This window comes from Drosophila busckii, chromosome 3R (genome assembly GCF_011750605.1).
Source record: "Drosophila busckii strain San Diego stock center, stock number 13000-0081.31 chromosome 3R, ASM1175060v1, whole genome shotgun sequence".
Classification (NCBI taxonomy): Eukaryota; Metazoa; Arthropoda; class Insecta; order Diptera; family Drosophilidae; genus Drosophila; species Drosophila busckii.
The window spans coordinates 10,915,093-10,936,760 of NC_046607.1; the positions used below are offsets into that span (position 1 = coordinate 10,915,093).

Sequence of the window (21,668 nt, forward strand, 5' to 3'; positions counted from 1 at the left end):
ATAAAACAAACATGTAGCTCATAATTCTTTTTTGTTTTTGTGGTTTTTTATCGAAATGATTTTATGTGGTTATGCGTTGTAAATAATTTAGAGGCCCTAGGCACTGCATGTTCTATATTTAATCAACGAATTGTATTTTCACCTATGGATATTCAAATGTAAATTATTATTATTATGAAATATACGTATGTGTATAAAGTAACGAACAATTTGCGACTTTACGATTTTAAACTACCTTTATGTGAATGGCTTAAGATAACGAAATGGCTTGAAAGCAAATTGCGGAAAGTTTTGTCGGTCACAGTTATCAGTATAAAACCCTGTAAATGGAGTTCACGACTTTTTTGCTCACAACCAACACTCAATCAAAATTAAAATTGAGATATTTTAATTGTTCCAAGCGAGACTTCCAGGATCTGTTAAGATAAATAACACGCCAGATGGCTTGTGGACTCTTTTTTGTACGGAGTCTGCATTAATTTGGAATTGCGCATGTTTATTGGTTCTGCACGAAACCAGTTTAGAGTTGTCACATTTTGGAGCAGCATTTATATGCAATACGCATATTTTTATTTATTGAGAAATGCACATGTACACTGGAGTTTTTTTTATTAGCAAACATTATCGGGCAGTGAGATCTGTTGACGCAACAAATAGCAGACGGTGCCCCGGAAATTTTTCAGCGACTGGTCCTGCAGCTGCTGATTGAATACCTGTTGGAACGCCATTAAAATACCAGTTGAAAGCGAAGGTGTTAATACTTAAGCCTGTGGCTTACTCACATGATTGTAGACGATGGTGGGTACAAAGCTTGGCTGATAACGCTTGGTTATAGCCTCAGCTTGTAGTTGCAGCTTGGTGCCCGTCTCGGTCGTCATGCAGTGCTCCACGTCCGTTAGCAGATTTGTCTGCTCGGCACACTGTTAAAGCAATGTTGCTAAATGGTTAAACAAATTCGCACTTTCACCTGGCAAATACGCACCTTTTCGGCATTTGCATAATCTGAGGCAAACATTTGGCAAACAACAAATTTCACCTGAGCTGCCTGATTGTTGGTACTACTGATGACACAGCCTTGCAGACGATTACCCTCACATTCGGCGGGCCCATGCTGGCAAACGAATAAGGCACCATTGAACTGAGACTACATGAGAAGAAAGAGCCTTCATAGTCATAGTTGCTATTGTTGTTGTTGTAGGTATAAGATTAGGCTTACTGCAGATTTTCCAAAGGGAACCAACTCAATGTCTATATAGGATCCCAATTCTTCATGAACTGGTCCCAGCTGACGCATAAACTTGCGACTATCCGGACAAAGTGATTCGTATAGCAGCGTTATGTGCAACTAAATCAAATGTAATATAGATTAATTAGGCTTAATCTGACTGCAGATACACGTAACACACCTTGCCAGTTTGACGCTTTTCACGAGGTATTTCCTCAGCCAAGCTGCTAGTGCACAGTATAAATAAAATGCATATGCCAGTTATTTTGCTAAGTGTTAACATTTTTGCAATTCAGCTATCTTAAGGTCTATTTTTTTCAATATCGATCGACCTTCAATGCACTTTTACCAATGACTTTAAAGAACTAAGCCACGAAACCTTCGCTGAATGCCAAACACAAGTCAATGGCCCGAGCTTATGCGTCCGCTCAATTCAAATTTAGTTCAACAACTGAACGCTTTGTCAGTTTTTGGTTTTCGATTTAGACAGCAGCCAACAGAGACACTAGCTGGCCATTCTCTTGTGTAAGCCGGTTTTATTTTGTCATCTACCATCCACTTGTAATTTAGTATTTCTGAATTAACAACGAGAGAGAATATAAAACAACATATTCTTGAACCATACATATATGTATGTAGTACATACATATGAGCTAACTATTAACACATATTGGATATTGAACCAGGCGTTTAGTTTTGTAGCTCTTATTATTATGGAAGTTTTTATATTTGTATGGCTCACATTAGTATTTGATGTATAAGCCGTTACAAATAAAAATCAAACAACTTAAAGATATTTAATTTGATTGAAAAAAATCCAATTCTAATTCAATTCGGTGTGTTCAGAAGTCTATAGATTGCATAATGCTATTGCAATTATTTTTTATTACATTTTATCAAATAAAATTATTTAGATTTACAAATTCATATAATTTAAAAAAGTGTAAGCAATTGGCTTACTTATCAATGGCAGGTCTAAAAATGCGTTACGCTCGATGTTTTGACTTTTAACTTATAACGCTTGTTATTTTAAATTTGTACAAATATATATCAGTAGTAACTGAAAAATAGCACTTCCAGGCAGTGCTGCCAGTTTAGCAATTTGCAATTTCTGGCAACTTTAAAAAAATTTTCAACTTTTTTTTTTAAATGCAATTAGCCACAAATCTAGCAAATTTTGTAATTTTTCTTTATCATTTTTTGTCTTTTTGTATACCTTTTTGCAATTGATTTTCATATAATTTTTTAGCAATTTTTTTTTTCCAAATCTAGCAATTTTTGTTATGGAGATTCTGGCAGCACTGCTTTCAGGTTGAGTTGGCAGTTCGATACTTTTCTCCAAGTAGTTCTATTAGTATCGAACAGGTTGTAAACAAAGTAGCCAAATTCTGTAAACGCTTATTTATAAATTAAAAACTTAATTTTTATCGTATGTTTGTGATAAAATGCGTTTTCATATGAACGGCGGCAGCGATGATAATGAAATTGTGGCTGCCACAGGCAGCGAAGGCGCAGCGCACATCCGAAAATTTGTATTCAGCTCTAACGAACGAAGCGTCAATGAGCGTTTAGAAATCAAAATACCTGAGGTAGGACGCTGAAACATTCCACATTTTTAGTGAAGACTATATATTTTTTTGTAATTTAGATTCTTCAAGGTGCCTACTCATTTTATACTTGGCCAAGTGCTCCAATTCTTGCTCATTTCTTGTGGGAGCGTCGTCAATCGCTTGTGTGCAAGAGAATACTTGAGCTTGGAGCTGGTACAGCGCTGCCGGGAATTGTGGCCGCAAAATGCGGAGCACAGGTAGTACTTAGTGACAGTTGTATCCTTCCCAAATCACTGGCACATATACGAAAATCTTGCGTTGCCAATCAACTACAGCCTGGAGTTGACATTGATGTAGTCGGTCTCAGCTGGGGTTTACTTAACAGTGTGTTTCGTCTGCCTCCTTTGGACCTCATTATAGCTGCCGACTGCTTTTATGATCCTACAGTTTTTGAAGATATTATTGTCACGATAGCATTTCTACTAGAACGCAATCGCGGTGCTAAATTTATATTTACGTATCAGGAAAGGAGTGCGGACTGGTCAATAGAAGCATTACTGAAGAAATGGAAGTTACACGCAGCCAGCATCAACATGGATGAGATTGGCAAAGAATCTGGAATAGATTTATTAGAATTTATGGGTGGACACACAATACATATGTTAGAGATTACGCTTGTCGATCAACTAGTGCAAACTTGATATAGTTAATACTGAGAAATGACTAACAAATTAGCTTATGATAATTAACCAGCGGCTTCTAACTTGTCAGCGACTATGCTAACAATGTGACTTAATACCGCTGTGACTGTAACAATAAATCTGACAATTTTATTATAAATAAAAATTAATTGAATTCAATTTTTGTATTTCTCAACTACGCTTCCAAATCTTATTTGGTCTTAATTTATTTTTCTTAAACCAGTTGAGTGTTTGCGCCAAAAATTTGCCAACACTGCGACTGGTTATATTATTCCGTCAATAAGTATACTTTTCTCGCTCACTTGTTGCTGCCGCACTGCTCGCACAATATATTGCAGTGTAGAGGTGGAGAAACATCGATATGTGTGCTTATCGATGTTTTTAAAAAACCGTTAAGATTGAAACAATGCAAAATAAAACCAGTCTTTATATTTTTTATACTATTTTGACATTTTTTTAAAATGTTTTTGAGATGGTTTAAAGTTTTGTTTCATACTAAGACATTAGTGTATTAAGTAATAAGACTTCATATTAATTCCCAGTAAAATTTATCTACAATATTAGGATTAAGTTATCCTGCAATCCGAAATACCTTATCCACCTTTCTAAGAACTCTCTCAGGTTTCGCTAGAATATGCTTGAATACCTACAAATTTTATGCAAACGAATACATAATCACAATTTCTAATAATATTTTTGAATTATGCTTAGATAATAAGAATATATTATTATTCCGACCAATGGTTGCCCACCAAACATCGATATGTCCGATACTTTGCAAGGTATCGAGACCGTCGATGTTTCACCCGATGTTTCTCCACTCTATTGCAGTGTCGCTATTTCAAAGTTGCACATAGTTTTATTATTTATTTACAATACGCAAAATATATTTGTAATTTATAAGTTAGTGGCATAAAGTGTGAACAAGTTTTATTCCGTTTTATTTATTTATTATTGTTGCAACGGCATTTCGTTATTACTTAGAGAGCCACATACAAAGCCATTGCTGAGTGTTAGTGTTTGTGTATGTGTGTGCGTTTGTTGGTTTTCTGTTTGCCATCTACGCGCCTGTGAAAAATCGAAGTTATTGCATTACATTGCGGCCGCTGCTTGCCCTTTGGGAATTCAATTTACATGCTAATGGTGAGTGCCCTTTAATAATAATAATAATGTGAAACAGAATGCAATTAAAGGGCAATGCATTGGAATTTTCTAATACGATCAGTGCAGTGGGCGTCGCTTGCGGTTTGCCTTATGCGTAAAAGAGCAGCAGTACAGCTGCAGCCGCAGTAAATTAATAAAAACAAATTTAATTAGCTGTGAGAACAAACGGTAAGAGACGACATTTTGTTGACGCACAGTTGTTCTTGGAGAAGCATTGTCTGCTATGAGTGATCCGTTAATTCGAAATTCGCGAGGGAGAGTGAATGTGAGCGTCAGTCATATTCGCATTTATAAAGAGCAAACATAGACTAAGAGAGCGTAAGCTTTTGCCGACAACATTATCGACCGATAAATACTCTACGTTTGGGCTACCTGGAATGCGACTCGCGTGTGCTAGAGAGGTGAAAAGAGGGTTAGCTTGCTTAAAAGACTTGATTTATAGACTTTGATACCACACTATGATTTCATTATGGGTGCGTAATCCTTTCATTTGTCAATAAATGCGCAAATAAATGCGTTGTGGCCATACGAATAGCATAAGCATCGAAAAATGAAACCCAATTCTAAATATGGCAATGCGACCTAATTCATTTTGTCGCCTCTCCAATTGCCGCATCTCAAGCATAACGGCTGCATGCCTTAGCCCAACATTTCATCCGCAATTAAGCTCAATTTTGGGACATTACTATTTGCCCAAGAGTTCTGCTCGATTAGCTTACATTTGTTTAGTATTTCATTTATTTATTTTTAATTTTTAAAAGCAAGTTGTACATATTTTGGCTCAAAAACCATTTGATTAATTACTTTTCCAGACAGTGCTATCGACATCAACTTAAATCCGAAGCCAGCGAGAGTCGAAAGTCGTTGTTGCATACCAATCAAGGCGGTCGAAGCAGTCAGACATGGCTGAAGATACCGAATACAAAAAATTGCCCGTTGAGGAGCGTTGCGTGCACAAGCTATGGAAGGCACGTGTCGATGGATACGAGGAGGCGGCTAAGCTCTTTCGCGAGCTTGACGATGAAAAGTCTCCGGAGTGGTCCAAATATGCAGGGCTTATCAAGAAGATGATTGTTGATTCAAATGCGCTGGCTCAGGAAAAGGGCCTGGAGGCAGCCTTGATTTTTGTAGAGAACAGCGGCCTAGCTGGCCGCACTGTTGGGGATGTCATGACGGGCATTGTGCAAAAATGCATTGCTGCCCCGAAGACTAAGACAAAGGAATTATCCGTGCAGGTCACACTTATGTATGTGGAGATTGAAAAGCACGAGGCGGTGGTGGAGGAGCTGGTCAAAGGCATGGATCACAAAAATCCCAAAATAGTCTCAGCCTGTGTGGCAGCCACCACACAAGCGATGCGTGAATTCGGCCATAAAGTCATAAGCCCCAAGCCGCTCATTAAAAAGCTGGCGCAACTTTTGTCAGATCGAGATAAATCTGTGCGCGATGAGACTAAACAGTTGGCCATCGAAATGTATCGCTGGATTGGCCCTGCCATGAAGACACATATTGCTGCATTGCCACAAGTGACGCTCAAGGAGCTGGAGGATGAGTTTGATAAACTTAAGGGCGAGCGTGCGGAGGCCTCCAGATATTTGAAATCCCAGCAGGAGAAGCAGGCAAAGATTGCCGATGCCGCCGCCACTGAAGAAGCATATAATGGTAAAGTCTAAATTGTTTTACTCTATCTCTTTTTTTGCTGTCAAAATGTTTACCCAACAAATCAGATATGTGTGTATATTAAACTCCAACTCTAAACAAAATTATTCACTTTATCAGTATAATAAAGAACTATATATATATATATATACATATATAGTGTATATATTTGAATGGCTTTGGCAAAACGTACGTACCGATGTAAACTAAAAATTTGATATTAACTGTCTTTCTTTTTGCTTAGATGACGATGCTGAGGGTGGCGCTGAGGAAGTTGATCCCATGGATCTGATTGATCCAGTTGATATTCTCTCAAAGCTGCCCAAGGACTTCTACGACAAGCTGGAGGAGAAGAAATGGACGCTGCGCAAAGAATCGCTTGAAGTATTGGAAAAACTGCTCACAGATAATCCCAAAGTAGAGGGTGGTGAATTTGGCACGCTGGTCAATGCGCTGAAGAAAGTCATCACCAAAGATTCTAACGTTGTGCTGGTGGCCATGGCGGGCAAATGCCTTGGCATGCTGGCCAAAGGTCTCTCTAAGCGTTTCTCAACTTATGCTTCGGTAAGAACAAATTATTACATTTATTTAAGATTTTAATAAAAACATTGCTAATTTTAGGCTTGTGTACCTGCACTACTCGAGAAATTCAAGGAAAAGAAGCCAAATGTGGTCACTGCACTACGTGATGCCATGGATGCTATTTACGCATCTACCACACTGGAGGCACAGCAGGAATACATCGTAGAAGCGCTGGCCAATAAGAATCCCAATGTCAAGTCCGAGACGGCCATGTTTCTAGCGCGGGCACTTACCCGTACACAGCCCACGGCTATGAACAAAAAGCTGATTAAGTTGATGGTTACTTCACTGTTGAAAACACTGAATGAATCCGATCCCACGGTACGCGATAACAGCGCCGAGGCGCTCGGTACGCTGATGAAACTGATGGGCGACAAGGCGTTGGGTCCGCTGCTCACTGATGTGGATCCCTTGAAAATGGCCAAAATCAAGGAATGCCATGACAAAGCAGAAATTAAAGTTAAAGTAGCTGCACCCAAGAAGGCGCCAGCACGTCCTGCCACCGCACCAACAGGCAAGACCGCAGTAGCTCCTGCCAAGGTCAACGCTGGCAGCTTGGAGCCGAAAGCAGTGGCGCGTCCAGCCACTTCTGGTGCACGAAAGGTTTTGAAAAAGCCCACTGCAGCTGCAGCAGGAGCCGCTGGCGCTGGTTTGGCTAAGTCTTCGAGCAGCAAGGCGCTGGCTACAGAGCGTGAAATGTCACCCGAAGAGGTGCAAGAGAAGGCAGATGAACTTCTGCCAGCTGAAATACTCAACGGCCTCGGCGATGCCAACTGGAAGAATCGTTTGGCAGCAGTGGAGCAGCTACTGGTAGAGATTAGCAGCTACGATGCCAAGCAGCCAGGAATTTCACAGATTCTAGTGCGCACTATTAGCGGACGCAAGCCTGGGCTCAAGGAAACAAACTTCCAAGTGCTGAAGCATAAGTTGGACATCATACGCTGCGTGGCCGAGAATTATCCTCTCACCATCATCACCGTGGACAATGTGGTAAATGAAATAACTGAGAAGCTGGCAGATGCCAAGAATGGAGGAGTCGCTGCGGAAGTGCTTACCGCTCTGGCCGAGTCCACCAAGCTAGAGTATGTGGTCAGCAAGGTCCTGAGTTTTGCCTTCGAGCAAAAGTCTCCCAAAGTGCAGTCGGAAGCATTCAACTGGATGAACAAATCCATTTTAGAGTTTGGCTTTCAGCTGCAGCCCAAAATGGTTATTGAAGATGTGCGCAAGGGTGTGCAGAGCACTAATCCACTCGTGCGTGGCGCTGCCATACAGCTGGTGGGCACAATGACCATGTACATGGGCAATGCACTCATGATATTTTTTGACGGCGAAAAGCCCGCGCTTAAGTCGCAAATCCAAGCTGAGTTTGATAAGAATCTTGGTGAGAAACCGCCCAGGCCTATAAGGGGCGTTAAAGGCAGATCTGCTGGTGGTGATGGGCAGGACGAAGAGCAGGATGATGAGGCTGCCGCAGAGCCAGAACCCATAAATCTAGCAGACTTGCTGCCACGAATGGACATTGCACCGCAAATCACAGAAGCGCTGCTCAAAGAAATGTCCGACAAGGATTGGAAAACGCGCAATGAGGGACTCAACAAGCTGCAGCTGATCATCAGTGAAGCCAGACTTATCAAACCAAGCATTGGTGATCTGGCGCCTGCCTTGGCACATCGTCTGGTTGACTCTAATGCCAAAATAGCGCAGACCGCGCTTTCGATTTGTGAACAACTGTCAACAGCCATGGGCGCTGGTTGTCGTGCTCATGTGCGCGCACTCTTTCCAGGATTTCTACATGCGCTTGGTGACAACAAGAGTTTTGTGCGTGCTGCGGCATTGAACTGCATTAATAGCTTTGGCGAGCAGGGCGGCTACAAGGAGTTTTTCGAAAGCGAAATGATTGCGGATGCTTTGAAGAGTGGGTCGCCAGCACTTAAGGTAGAAGTATGGACTTGGCTGGCCGAGAAGCTGCCTGGATTGCCACCAAAATCCATATCCAAGGAGGAGCTTAACACCATGGTGCCACATCTCTATGCGCACATTTGTGATCGCAATGCGGATGTGCGGAAGAATGCCAATGACGCAGTCTTGGGCATTATGATACATTTGGGCTTTGAAGCTATGTCACGTGCGCTGGACAAGCAAAAGCCCGCCTCCAAAAAGGACATAATGGCTGCCTTGGAGAAGGCACGTCCTAATTTACCAGTGAAGCCGTTACCCAAGGGCAAGCAACAGGCGCCAATCGCCGATGAGCCAAAGAAAGTGGTTCGCAGTGGTGGTGGCGCAGGGGCAGCCCAGAGGCAGGTCGCCAATAAAGCTGCCAGCGCTGGCGCCGACAAAGCAGCAGCTGCAGCCTCTGCGCGCAAAAAGGATGAGGATATAGACACTTCACCGCTACTGGCCGTGAATGGTATTAAGAATCAACGACTCATTGATGAACAGAAAATGCGCGTGCTTAAGTGGACATTCACCACGCCTCGTGATGAATTCACGGATTTGCTGCGCGATCAGATGACCACGGCGAATGTAAACAAGGCATTGATGGCCAACATGTTTCACGATGACTTTCGGTAAGTAATTAATGTGATCATGTATTAAATCTAATAACTTCAATACTAAAATTCTGAATTTGCTTGCAGTTATCATTTGAAAGTTATTGAACAGTTAAGCGAGGATTTGCCAAACAACAGCAAAGCATTGATATGTAATCTGGATTTGATACTTAAGTGGCTGACACTGCGCTTCTACGATACGAACCCTTCTGTGTTAATTAAGGGTCTCGAATATCTAGGACAAGTGTTTCAGATGCTCGTCGGAATCGAGTACATGATGGCAGAGAACGAAGGCAGCAGCTTTGTGCCACATCTGTTGCTCAAAGTAGGTTGCAAGATACGAGTAGTTGCAATAACTTTCAGACTTTAACCTGGTCTTAATGCTTGCAGATTGGTGATCCCAAGGATACTGTGCGCAATGGTGTGCGACGCGTGCTGCGGCAAATTAATCTGCTATATCCCTTCACTAAGGTCTTCTCTTATGTAATGGATGGTCTTAAGTCGAAGAATGCGCGACAGCGCACCGAGTGCTTGGATGAGCTCAACTATCTCATTGAAAACTATGGCCTAAACATTTGCCAGCCCTCACAGCAGGTGGCGCTCAAGGAAATCGCAAGGCAAATCTCAGATCGCGACAACTCAGTGCGTAATGCAGCGCTCAATTGCATTGTGACGGGTTTCTTTCTGGCCGGTGAGAAGATCTACAAGCTCATTGGCCAGTTGAGCGAGAAGGATCTGTCCATGTTGGATGAGCGCATCAAGCGTGCCAAAAAGACACGCAAGCCAACGGCAGAGCCAACCCCATCTGCTGCGCCAGTGGCAGCGCAAATTGTGCAACAGGAGAGCATTGAGATTGAAGATGCGGTGGCTAATGGCTGTGATGAGCTGCCGCCACCCGACCAAGAGTGGTAAGTTTTCTAACCAAACCTGCCCAAAGACACAATGAGTAAAGAGGAAAAGTAATTTTTTTTTTTATCGAATCGAATCCCATCTGGCCATCAAGTATGGTAATGCCATACTCTATTGTATATATCTTTGGATATTGATAAAATGCTTATAAAAAAAATTGTATTTGTTATTCGATTCATCAGTTTTTCACTTTTTTCAATTGCTTTGTGTTTTATAATTTCTTCTGCTATATTTTAACAGCAAGTACTAAACTGATTTTTGTTTATTTATTATTTTAATTTTGTTTTGATTTTAGTTAACTTGTTTTTTATATTAATTTTACAATTCACTTAGCGGTGATCAGCAGGGCGAATTAAATGCGCGTGGTCTGCGTAATCTGTTGGATCGGAATGCCACAAGTCTTGAGAGCAACTCGTACTCCCTGACCAGACAGGCGTAAAGTTTTTCTTTTATTTTGCGTTTTCGTTCTGTTTTTGCTTACCATTATTTCAATACATGTTCGTTTCATTTGCTCGTAATGTTTGGCTTTTAATGTGTTCTTGTTGCTGTATGTTTATTGCTATTGTATTCTATGTTGTATCATTTTTCATTTTAAGTGTTCTAATTAAGCTCGTAGTGTGCCAATTGTAATTTTGTAATATTTCTCTCCGCAGCACATTTGATCAGGCGCCATCGGTGCAGCTGCTGCAACTGAAGCACCAAATGCAACTGCAACAGCAGCAAGCACAGCAAATGCGCACGAGCGGTCCATTTGGACTGGATCCGCAGGTAATGTCTGAAATTGAAAAGGACTGGGTGCGTGTGGATCAAATGAATTTCAAGGAGTATCCCAGTGTGGACATCTCGCTGCTCTTTGAGCCAATTAAAGTAATACCAACGCGCGATGGCTTCCAGTATCCACAGGAGAAGTTTGATCGTCTTATAGCGCGTTCTCGTTATATGCAACAAAATCAAACGACATCACCACAATCAAATGCCACCATGGTCAGCGGTGTGTCGCCTTATCGCAGTCCAATGCGTATTCAAGAGCAACAACCACAGATGGACAACAATATGCCCAAGTAACTTTCATTATACAACTGTTGGTTAGGCCCAGACTTATATGTTTATTTTCTTTCAGCCTAGCCGATGTGCTGCCCAAGCATGATCCGCAACTGGTTAAGATTATCAAGGCAGTGAGCAGCAATGATACGCTGAAAGCGCGTGCTGCTATCAATGAAATCACGGAGATTATTGAATCGCCCGAGAAACAGGCCGTGTTGCGTGACTACGAGGAGCTATTCATACAGAATGTGCTGGCACAACTAAAGGTTAATACTCGCGCTCATTATATTTGGCTTTAAATTGTAATTTTGGCTTTTGCAGAATCTATCCCAGCTGCCCATGTCGCAGTCTTTGGTTGTTTACCAACCATTGCTGTCAATTTTGTACACATTCTTCAGTGCCAACATTTTGGGCAAAACGCTGAGCGTTGCCTGTATTAAGAATCTAATGTCAGCAATGCTATATCTGCTGGCTGATCAAAAGCTGACCAGCGGCGATGATAGTCAATACAACAAGGTTATCAATGGCATTTGTCTTAAAGTGCTGGACAAGGCTAACTTTACCAATATTTACTGGTAAGTGAGGGTACAGCTAACCTAAAATTAGCATAATATATTCTTAATCCTTTGCAGCGCCTTGATTCGTTTGTTGCGTGAGACTTGTCCTGAGGCTGGCTTGCCAAAGTTCACGGACCTGCTTATGAAGTGCATTTGGCGTAATATCAAAATGTTGCCAGAACGCACGAATGAGCTCAACTACGACGTTGTCATGATGGAGGTGCACGAGTTTATGCTTGCCTTGCCCAGCAGCTGGTGGCAAAACAGACCCTCAGATACGCCTCTGCGTACAGTGAAAACTATAATACATAACATGGCCAAGGTGAAGGGCAATGCCATATTGCAGCATCTCAATCAAATACCTGCGCACTCGGAGCTGCACACCTACTTAATACGCATACTAAAGGTGAGCATTATAAGATTGTTTCTTACTTTTGGAAGCCCACGTTGATTGTCTGTTTTACTACACAGAATTTCCAGAAGGATGGCACTGTGCCTGGTACAAGCGGATCGCCGCAACGCCAGCTCTTCCCCGCCAAGGATATGGGCTCAAAGCGCATTAGTCATCAAACACATGATACTGTAACACAGATATTTAAACTAATCTCAGACAAGGATACCAAACAGCAGGGACTCCAAAAACTATACGACTTTAAGGTTTGCTTTTAGCAGATTAGGCGATCCAAAGCTTTTCGTTAAACCTCCTTTGTTTTTTGGTTGCAGCAACAAAATCCAGACATTGATTTAAGCACCTTCCTGCAAGGTGCCAGCGCCAATTTTCACAAGTATATTGAGGAAGGACTCGCTGAGATTGAACGTAACCAGAACACAGCGCCCACGCAGTCACTCGACAATCGCACGGGTTAGTAAAGAACACCTACTAATCTTTCCCTAGAAATCTTACACAATCTTACTAACATTTGAATGTAATGAACAATTTCTGCAGCTGCTACACGTTCTTATCTCGCAGATGTCAACAATCAGAATGTGGTACATGAGCCAGAGTACTGGATGGATCGTTTACAAAATCTAATGTCTAAGCGTAATAAGACAGACGGCGAGAGTAACATCTTGGATAACAAGGTGGCCGATGAGAATCTCTGCTTGAATGCCATGAACTCACAGAAGGCATCACTCATCAGACGAGAGGTGGGTGATCGTGCAATCAGTGCGCACTGCCTAAGTTAAATTTTGCAAGCAGCATGAGCTTAATCACATTTTGTAAAGTTACGCAAATAAAAATATATAATTATTTTTGCTTTGTTTTATAGAAACCCGAATTGTCGCCCAATCGCCTGCAGCATATACAGGCCAGGCTGGCGCAAATTAAAAAGGAGAATCATGCCCAATAATTGCGTATTACGATTGAGTTCACGCCGGAGCGTAGACTACAGGCGCAACATTTTTATTTTATTTAAACATAATTATGTATGCTTATATAGACTCTCGGTATAATCATAAAGTTATATATTCATAGTAACAAGCAAACTCGAAGACAGGTTAACAACAATAACAATAATTAACAGGATACTACACACATACACAAACATGCATACTAATATTTAAACTATATACTACCTTAAAGTAATACTACTGTACTACACACAGCAAATCATGTTGAATGTATTAGCACTGAGTTCAATTTGTTGTCGATTGATTTGCGTTTAGCTTAGTTAAGTTCAAACATTGAAAGCGTATTTCTTTTTTTTCCTAATTATTACTACGTTGATAATTCAATGTTGCAAGCATGTTAACAATTTGTGTATTTAATAAAGAAGCATTGTGTTTTTCGCCCATTACAATTACGTATTGAAATTAGTTAAAGAAATGTGTTATCGTGGTTACGTTAGCTGCAGCCCAGAATACTTAGTTTGCATTGAATAAGTTGATCAACAACATTATGTTTCGTTTTAACAATTGTATAGCTTAAGAATATCTTTCACACACATACTACATGTAACATGTCCATTATTTATGCAACACACAAACACACACACACACAATAAATGTTATATTTCTAATTTAACAAATTAATCTGCTACAGGCACGACATCTTCTGTTATTTCTGTAAGCTCCTCCTCCTCGCCATCAGCCTCACCATTCTTGTGCTTGGCATAGCGCGAGGATATAGTAGCCACTCGAATGGCCGCCTTGAAGCCCACGCGTGCCTTCATCTTAGCCAATTTGGCCTTCCAGTTCTCATCGCGTGACGGCAACGCATTCAAATAGTCAATCATCTCCTCCTTTTTGGGATCCACTATGGCCAGCACCGACATGCAGCCATCTACTGTTCCCAGCACTATGGCACGTCCATCTTTGCTGCTCTTAATGGCTGTTAGCTCCGCTTGCAGTCTATAGTTGGCAATCATCTCCGTATCGGCAGTGCGAAAAACGCGAATGGTCTTTCGGCCGCTGTGATAATAGGCCACGTATTCGTCGTTCTCCGTAAAGATGCAGATCACTGAGAAGACACCCTCGGCTACCTTGGGTATAAATGTCTTCACAGTCGTGCCCTTGCGCAGCTCCAACATCTCCAGACCGCCTCTGGTGGGCGCATACAAGCCACATTTGCCATCTCTTGTTAAGCTGCCGCCCCACTTGGCAATGGAACGTACATGCTTCTTGCTCTTGATATCCATAATGCTACCCTTCTCGCTGCTAATCACTGCTATCTGGTTGGCCTTGTGCGGCATGGGCACCAGCGAGAAGACCTCCTGCAATTGCAATTAAAGCTTGAGGGAAAGATATTCCAATTACTTAAAGTTGCACTTGCCTTAATTGCGCAGCCCTTGAGCAGTATCTTGGATACAAAGGCGCCGTTTGTGGCGCTGTAGACGGCCAGACAATCCTTGTTGGATTTGTCCACTGTGACAACCACAATGTAGGCATTGTCCGCTGTAATGACCGACTGGCGGAATGGCATGCCTGTTATCATGCGCATTGAGTATTCGAAACGAAAGAGTATTGTGCCCTCTGCAATGTGCGATGTTAGCAAAAGTTAAATAGATTAGCATATGGCCACCACCCACCTGGTACTGCACGCACTGTTGTAATAGCCGTCAGACGATTTGTCTCATCGCTGCTCGCTGCGACGGCCGCGGCCGACTGGTTTATGTTCGGCACGGACACGGTGAGCACCTTATAGCCGTAATCCATAAGCGTTATCTGCTGTATGCCTGGCTGATCATCGCGATAAACAACCTGCTCGGAGACGCGATTCCAAATCAGAAACTTGCCCGTTTCCGAGGATATAATGTAGCGTCCGTCTGGCGTAATTTCCGCATGTGTAACAATAGCGCCCAAGGGACTATCAGCCAGCTTGGACAGCAGACGACCGGAGCGTGTCTCCCAGACACCAACACAGCTGCGTGTCACTGTCACTGCCATGTCCACCTCGGACAGACTAATGTCATCGATCTGCAGCTCATGGCGATCAATGACGTGCACCTTCTCAAAAATGTTGTTGATGTTCCACACCTTGACAGAGCGATCTATGGAGGAGGTAACCAAATTGTTCCAGTTGCCAATTGTCAGCGGCTCCAGCTGTATAATGCGTCCAAAGTGCGCGTCCAGCACCTTGGCCAGTTGTCCAGTCTGCAAGCACCAAACGTACAGATTCTTTCGCACGCCCGCCACTGCATAGTCCAGCTTGGAGCTGACCATAATGGAGTTGGATTGCATAATGCGTGTGGTTATGTTGCGCACGCCATGCGGCAAAGGTAAGTACATGGCACCCTCACTTAAAGGCGCTCGCTCATGCTCTGGCTCAGTGCTACCGAAGTCCCAAATGACAAAACCCTTGCCAGCGGTGCCCAGCAGCATCCGCTCATGCTGTTGATCCAGACGCAGCTGTAGCAACATTTCCTTGTCGTCATTCTCAAAGCGTGGCAAAGTCTTGACCAACTGCCAACTTAGCTCGCCAGATTCCTGCTGCACTATGAACTCGTACAAAGAGACCTCAAAGTTCTCCTCGTTGGCACAGCCGTAGGCGCAGGTACGTGCCTTGTTCATGACCAGCGCGCTGAAGAAGTTCACCGAGTTCGAGTAGCTTGCGCTGCGGCAGGAGTCCAATCGCAAACGCATGTCATTTATGGAGCCCGACCAGAAGACCGCATTGTAATCTGTGGGGCTGAAGAACTCCATGGCTGCCGGCAACAAAGAGAAAGTTAGCGCAGCTGACAAACATTTTGAAGCGCGACTTACTCAAGACTTCCCAGTTGGCATTCTCGCCGGGCACTTCAAAGATTTCTATCAAGTTGCCGCGCATATCGAACTGCGCCCAACGCAGCTTGCAGATGATAAACAAGCTAAGAGAAGTTTAGATTGGGCTTACTTTGGCTTTGTTTACTTACTTTTGGTTAAGCAAATGCAGGCCGTTTACAGGACCATCGCTCTCCTCGAAAGGACTATTGATGACCACAAATTCACTGGAAAGCATGTTGAGCAGCACGGTCTGATTGTTGTTGGAGTAGGCAGCAGCCCACTTGTTGTCCGGGCTAAGCACAAGCTGCTGCATAATGCCCTCGATGCCAGGGTTGACGTCTCTGGTCAGATCCGAGGTGGACAAGTCGAAGGTTATAAAGTGCGTGGATATGGAAACCATATAACGCATATCGCTGGTCAGACAAAAAGCAAAGACAGCAAACTGATGACCCTCTAGGGAGTACTTGAGTGGTCCGCCTGGAGTATGCAGACAGTGATTCACGGGAATCAGCGCGCAGTCCTTGGGACCGGAGCGATCACAGGCGCGCAGCAGCATCTTAATGTTGGGATTGCCGCCAATTTCGGGCAGCAGGCGTCCTATGAGCTGCGGTGCTAGCATATTCGGATATATGGCCAGTATGGCGCCACCCAGGCGCAGTGCATCCGCCACCAGCATTAGCTCTCGCCTGGCCTCTTTGTCTTCCGTGTTGGTTGAGGCGTCCTCAAAGTCCGCCAGCACCGCCTGCAGCGGGCAGCTAGATAACTTGGCATGCAGCCAATCATAGTTAAAGAGCACATGCTCAAACAGATCCTTAAAGCGGCGCGAGCGCACAAAATGAAAAGGCAGCTCACCAAACTGCAGCGAGAGAACTAATTATCTACGAAAGGGCTTTGACTTGAAATTGTACGCACCTTGCGCAGATTGAAGCGCTTGGAGAGACCATCCTTGCTGGTGAAGACCAGCGGTTGTATGGGCACCTTGCGATCTGCGGACCCCTCCTTATCCGCCAGGCCAAAACGATGACGTTGTATCTCTGTAAACTTGAATGGCTTGGGAACGCCGCCACCCCAAATGCCCAGATAGTAATCTGCAATCATGGAATGAAAATAGATTGCCATGTTCATGTTCTTAAAGTAGCGCTCCTTGGCCGTATCCTTGAACTGACGATGATACCTGCCAACCAAAGAAAATTAGTTGAATATTATTTATTTTGTTTATAACATACCAGTTCATAACGTTGACACCATCCGCTTCACGTTCGCTTAGATAGTTGGGCAGATCGTTGCGTATACGCGTCCATAGCAGCGGCGGAATGCGTCGCACTGGCGGCATATGATACTGATAGACATCGTCCAATACCTTGTCGTCCAACGATATAAGATCCTCGAGCTCGCTTTCGGACAGACCCGACTTGGATGCGGTTATATAGGCCAGAGCATGGAATACCAGAATGCGACCATGTTGCTTCTCGACACGCTCGAACAGCAGCATAATGGAGTCCATGACGGTGTTGGCGAGATGTGTCTCCTGCGGACGCGTGTAACTGCGCCATCGACAGATCTCGGCAAAGACCAGCTTCACAAATATAGGCAGCGAGCATTTGCTAATGGCATTGGCCACCAGACGCCACTGGTAATTGTTGAGATCACGACAGGCCGTCTTCATCCACATTTTAATCACATTCATGGCCAGCTCCTCGCCCAGTGCCGTCACCTCTATGAAGTTCTCCTCCACATCAATCATCTTCCGCAGCACATGGTACTCATGCGACACCGTTGGATTTGCCGGCTCATTAGCGCACGATATTATAATCTGTAAGCAGTTGTACTTCAATAGCAACCGCACTCCATATAGTGCATATAGTTAGTATAACTAGCTAGCTACCAGTCTGTCTAGCGGGCACAGCTTAAGGCCTCATGCATAACGGCATATTAAGTGTCGTTGTGGGTGAGGGTGCCAATGTAAAAAATAATCATACAGCTCTATTATTGATTTTGATTTGAACTTCATCAAATATTTTAGCTTTTCAATTTTATATTGAAGTGCAGTCAAAAGTGGGCTATTAGAATTGGAATTTCAATTGCTCCGTTTTTGAATTTCATATTTTGATAACAAAATCAAAGTAGGCAACCTTCTGATTATTTTTCTTAGATTTGTAAATTTTTATCGTGTGATATTGTTTAGCATGCACAAGTCAAGCAATTGGAAAAACTTACGCGTTATTTTACAATTCTACAATACATACTTATATACATATACATATATACCTGGTGTGGCCATCATGCAATTTGAGTTATTAATAAAAACTAGAAAATACCTAAAAAACGTATTTGCGAGCTGCCAATATTAAGATTCCTTGGCTAAAATAAAACCTTAAATTTTCATGCAGTGGATATGGATTTCGTTGAATTATATTGGAATAAGTATATTGTAAATGTTTTAATATTGTTCATGCAGATTTTTATAATAAGTTATAGTGCCAGTTATTGTGTGATGTCATGCAAATATTTCTTAGAATGCGTTTTGTATATACAAGGGGACATGCCTTAGGCATAGATTATTTGCATATTTAAAGCAGATATAAGGCGGAAGGCAGAAAGAGAGGGAGGGAGGGCGGGAGGGACAGAGCGAGTAGGATGTCTCGCACTCACCTTACAGTGGGGCGGCAGGCGCGTTGGTATCCAAGATACCTTATTGGAATCTTGCGTGCCCGTCAGCTGATCAACTGAATCTAGATAGATCGTCAGAGGCTGAGCGGCACTGGCATAAGTTAATAATTGCTTAAAGTGTGCTGTTAATGGTACAAGATCATCGGGTATGTTCTCAAAGGGTAGCATATAGTTGTAGGATATCTGCATTGTGATTTTTAAAACGTAACTTGGAAGGTTAGGTGGGAGGGACTTAAAGTAAGGCTATGTAATGGATGGATATCACCTGCTGGCATATGGATATAAGCGTAGCGGTCAGGGCTGACGAGTCGGGTGTGGTGCCCAGAAAGCGAATAATGTTGATGGGTCGCTTGTCGGCGAACCACTCGCTGGCAACCAGCGATGCGCTTTTAGCCAGCAATGAAGTCTTGCCGCAACCTCCATCGCCAAATAGGACAAGTGGCTTATCTGAATCCCCCAGCATGTAGCGCTCGATACGCTCGCAACTCTCCTCGCGACCGTAAAAGATCTTCACCGAATTGTTGCAAGCATGCAAATGCTGAAGGATCTCAGTTACTATTATGCCCTGTGCACTGGAGTCTTCTTTGCGCATGGCCCGATCGACGAGCTTCACCACATTCTTGTAGAAATGCGATATGAAATGATTTAAATACTCCTCGTGCGTCTCAATGTCCAAGCCCTCGCGTCCAATCCATTCCACAGTATATCTGTTGATTAGAGCGTATAAATCTAATATATCAGTTAAAATAATAATGCGCTCACTTTTGCGAATTGCTCGCCTCCATCTTGGCAGGAAGACGTGTGTCCCTCAAATCCCCCAGCAGCTTTGCAGACTCTGTGTCCAAGCTGCGATTGATAATGTCCACAAAGAGCGAAGCCTTCTTCAGATTCTGCAGATTTATGTTGTTTATATAGCGCACATAGGACAGACAATGATTCTTCGTGTTCTTGACGTTTAGTATGCCATTGATGACTTCACGCTCCGTCACTGCAATTAACATAGACATAAATAATTATAATTCAATACTATGCGTAAATTCGTTTATCTACCCGACATGAAATAGTTGTGCACATCATCCTTGGACATTTTGTTGCTGGCGCCGAGCGAGGCAGCGGCCTTGCGCAGTAGTTTCTGCATTTTGTTGAGCGTATCCCACCAAACAGCCTGATCCTCCGCTTGCAGTTTGGGCACGCGCTAGAAGCAGCACTGCTTAGTAATTGCTGCGGTTGCCAGGAATCGCACTAGACTCACCTTGTTGTTGAAGTTGATCAGTATGGAGGAAATGGGCTGCAGCACTGATATGGGCGGCACTGCATTGCTGTCCTTTTTGTACCACAAGTCGAGCAGCGCTCGGTCTACTCCCATCGAGGTAAGCTCCTCGCATATGAGTGCCAGCTCCGAGGATACTATGTATGTGGGTATGGGCCTGTAGCCATACTTCTGACCCAGAAACACAATAAAATTGGGTCCCATTGATAGACGCTGACAGTTTTTAATTTCGCGCATGCAAAGCTCCGTGGTCATGTGATCATCGGTGGCCTCATCACGCACACCCCAACGCATGTCGACCACCTGAAATTCCAGGCCATGCTTTTCGCGACAATAGTCCTTGATGCGGGGATAGCACTTGGCCATCAGCGTGTTGCGCTCCATTGTGGTGTCTGTCCAAGCAAATAATATATGTGATTACATAAGCGTATGCATATGTGCTACGCTTCTTATTTCGACACACGTAACGTAAGAAATACACACCCGTAAACGTCGAACTCGTAAATATACGCACTATCTTTGAACTCACGGGAGGCAGCGACTCCAGTGAGCCTTGAAATATGGAATCTATGGTGCGGTCATCCATTTTGGTGGCTTAGCAAATCCAAAAAAAAAAATAAAAAGAATTGTGGACTGCAGTTGCAGCTGCTTCTGGGGCATGTACTGCAGCCTTTGAAATCCAATATATGTCTGAGCTCGTGCGGGACCCAGAAAGTGCCTTAAAGTTCAAATAATGCGATTGCTGCTGTTTGGTCGATAAGCCCGGATACGTGGCGCATTTGACAGTCGCCTAGTTGACGGGTTTGTTTTGAGTTCAACTCTGCCGACATGCCAAGGGAATGGGCCACGCCCCCTCAGCCCTTCCATTGAGCAGCACAGCACTTGTTGCAACGCCGCACCGGTTCTGGTATTGTTTTGATCGAAAGCCCATTTCAAACTTTTTGCCCGGCAGGCCATTGATGTTAGCATTCTCGTCGTCGTCGTCGTCTCTTGACATACAACAAGTGTTTTCAAGTGCTTCCACGACTTCTTGCTTCTTGCTTATTGCAGCCGTGACGTCGACAGTTGCGTGCCTGGCTTACATTCGTTGGTGTTGCTTTTGGCTTTGGATTGTTGTAACTTTCAAAGTCGTTGCCGCTGGCACTTAATCGAGTCTTGGCTTGTGTTTGCGCCTCAGCACCCCCAGGCCACTTGACCTCGACCTAGAGGCACGCGCGTGTTTGCGCTCTTAAACAAGCCCTACCGATTGGGCTGCCTTTGCAACAATTTAAACTGATTTTTGAGGTCAAGCAGTTGATCCGTGTTAAAACTTAAATTGAGCGCGTGCCAGGCACACAGCGAAAAGGCTATAAAAAAGTAGGTAATCAAGCTTGATGCAGCTGTCAAAATTGGTTCTGTTTTACCAGGACCCCGCTACCAGACTTTATTTATTGAAGTTTATTTCATAAAAGTGGCACATTTTAAAAATGTATTTTAAAAGTGCAAGAGCAGCAGTTGTTATATCCAAGCAATAAACTTTTTTAACTAATCTTAGACTTTGTAGACTTTATTAAGTCTTAAGCATAGTACGTAATTATTTCAAAAA

At 43.3% G+C, this 21,668-nt stretch overlaps 4 protein-coding genes across 9 annotated transcripts; 2 read left to right on the forward strand and 2 right to left on the reverse strand.

Annotated features, from left to right (window-relative positions):
• Positions 1-441: 441 nt before the first annotated feature.
• On the reverse strand, positions 442-1,657 carry LOC108602583 (GILT-like protein 1). Its single transcript, XM_017990719.1, has 5 exons — positions 1,407-1,657; positions 1,217-1,345; positions 983-1,144; positions 783-920; positions 442-713 (listed from the first exon to the last, which is right to left on the reverse strand). Exons 1-5 carry the CDS (start codon positions 1,506-1,508, stop codon positions 612-614), a joined length of 633 nt encoding a protein of 210 aa, XP_017846208.1. The 5' UTR covers positions 1,509-1,657; the 3' UTR covers positions 442-611.
• Positions 1,658-2,589: 932 nt separating this feature from the next.
• Positions 2,590-3,597, forward strand: LOC108602488 (methyltransferase-like protein 23). Its single transcript, XM_017990613.1, has 2 exons — positions 2,590-2,814; positions 2,874-3,597. Exons 1-2 carry the CDS (start codon positions 2,671-2,673, stop codon positions 3,474-3,476), a joined length of 747 nt encoding a protein of 248 aa, XP_017846102.1. The 5' UTR covers positions 2,590-2,670; the 3' UTR covers positions 3,477-3,597.
• Positions 3,598-4,415: 818 nt separating this feature from the next.
• LOC108603392 (protein mini spindles) lies at positions 4,416-13,944 on the forward strand. 6 transcript variants are annotated; one of them, XM_017992166.2, is made up of 15 exons: positions 4,416-4,619; positions 5,453-6,302; positions 6,544-6,863; positions 6,921-9,448; positions 9,518-9,755; positions 9,821-10,338; positions 10,673-10,774; positions 10,993-11,400; positions 11,460-11,649; positions 11,705-11,958; positions 12,016-12,346; positions 12,421-12,597; positions 12,664-12,802; positions 12,887-13,089; positions 13,212-13,944. In XM_017992166.2, the coding sequence occupies exons 2-15, from the start codon at positions 5,543-5,545 to the stop codon at positions 13,290-13,292; spliced, it is 6,249 nt and encodes a 2,082-aa protein (XP_017847655.1). In that variant the 5' UTR covers positions 4,416-4,619; positions 5,453-5,542; the 3' UTR covers positions 13,293-13,944. The 6 variants fall into 6 exon arrangements, with proteins under 6 accessions (XP_017847655.1, XP_017847656.1, XP_017847657.1 ...); XM_017992167.1 differs by having other exon boundaries at positions 12,412-12,597; positions 12,911-13,089; positions 13,212-13,943; XM_017992165.1 differs by having other exon boundaries at positions 4,417-4,619; positions 12,412-12,597; positions 13,212-13,943.
• An 8-nt stretch (positions 13,945-13,952) lies between these two features.
• On the reverse strand, positions 13,953-20,669 carry LOC108601251 (NACHT and WD repeat domain-containing protein 2). The gene is made up of 13 exons (XM_017989151.1): positions 20,567-20,669; positions 20,066-20,475; positions 19,864-20,008; positions 19,576-19,801; positions 19,079-19,520; positions 18,796-18,996; positions 17,370-17,956; positions 17,056-17,317; positions 16,293-16,999; positions 16,144-16,247; positions 14,970-16,085; positions 14,714-14,913; positions 13,953-14,654 (listed from the first exon to the last, which is right to left on the reverse strand). Exons 1-13 carry the CDS (start codon positions 20,667-20,669, stop codon positions 13,971-13,973), a joined length of 5,187 nt encoding a protein of 1,728 aa, XP_017844640.1. The 3' UTR covers positions 13,953-13,970.
• Positions 20,670-21,668: the final 999 nt, after the last annotated feature.

Excerpts from the sequence above, each read along its gene's own strand:
- LOC108602583 (XM_017990719.1), bottom strand. The coding sequence starts at position 1,508 with ATGTTAACACTTAGCAAAATAACTGGCATATGCATTTTATTTATACTG. Across the intron at positions 1,346-1,406 it reads AAAAGCGTCAAACTGGCAAG|TTGCACATAACGCTGCTATA; the intron begins GTGTGTTACGTG and ends CATTTGATTTAG. Across the intron at positions 921-982 it reads ATTATGCAAATGCCGAAAAG|TGTGCCGAGCAGACAAATCT; the intron begins GTGCGTATTTGC and ends TTGCTTTAACAG.
- LOC108602488 (XM_017990613.1), top strand. The coding sequence starts at position 2,671 with ATGCGTTTTCATATGAACGGCGGCAGCGATGATAATGAAATTGTGGCT. Across the intron at positions 2,815-2,873 it reads TAGAAATCAAAATACCTGAG|ATTCTTCAAGGTGCCTACTC; the intron begins GTAGGACGCTGA and ends TTTGTAATTTAG.
- LOC108603392 (XM_017992165.1), top strand. The coding sequence starts at position 5,543 with ATGGCTGAAGATACCGAATACAAAAAATTGCCCGTTGAGGAGCGTTGC. Across the intron at positions 10,775-10,992 it reads TACTCCCTGACCAGACAGGC|CACATTTGATCAGGCGCCAT; the intron begins GTAAAGTTTTTC and ends TTCTCTCCGCAG. Across the intron at positions 12,598-12,663 it reads AAAAACTATACGACTTTAAG|CAACAAAATCCAGACATTGA; the intron begins GTTTGCTTTTAG and ends TTTTGGTTGCAG.
- LOC108601251 (XM_017989151.1), bottom strand. The coding sequence starts at position 20,669 with ATGGATGACCGCACCATAGATTCCATATTTCAAGGCTCACTGGAGTCG. Across the intron at positions 17,000-17,055 it reads AGCGCTTCAATCTGCGCAAG|TTTGGTGAGCTGCCTTTTCA; the intron begins GTGCGTACAATT and ends CTCTCGCTGCAG. Across the intron at positions 16,248-16,292 it reads CTGCATTTGCTTAACCAAAA|CTTGTTTATCATCTGCAAGC; the intron begins GTAAGTAAACAA and ends AACTTCTCTTAG.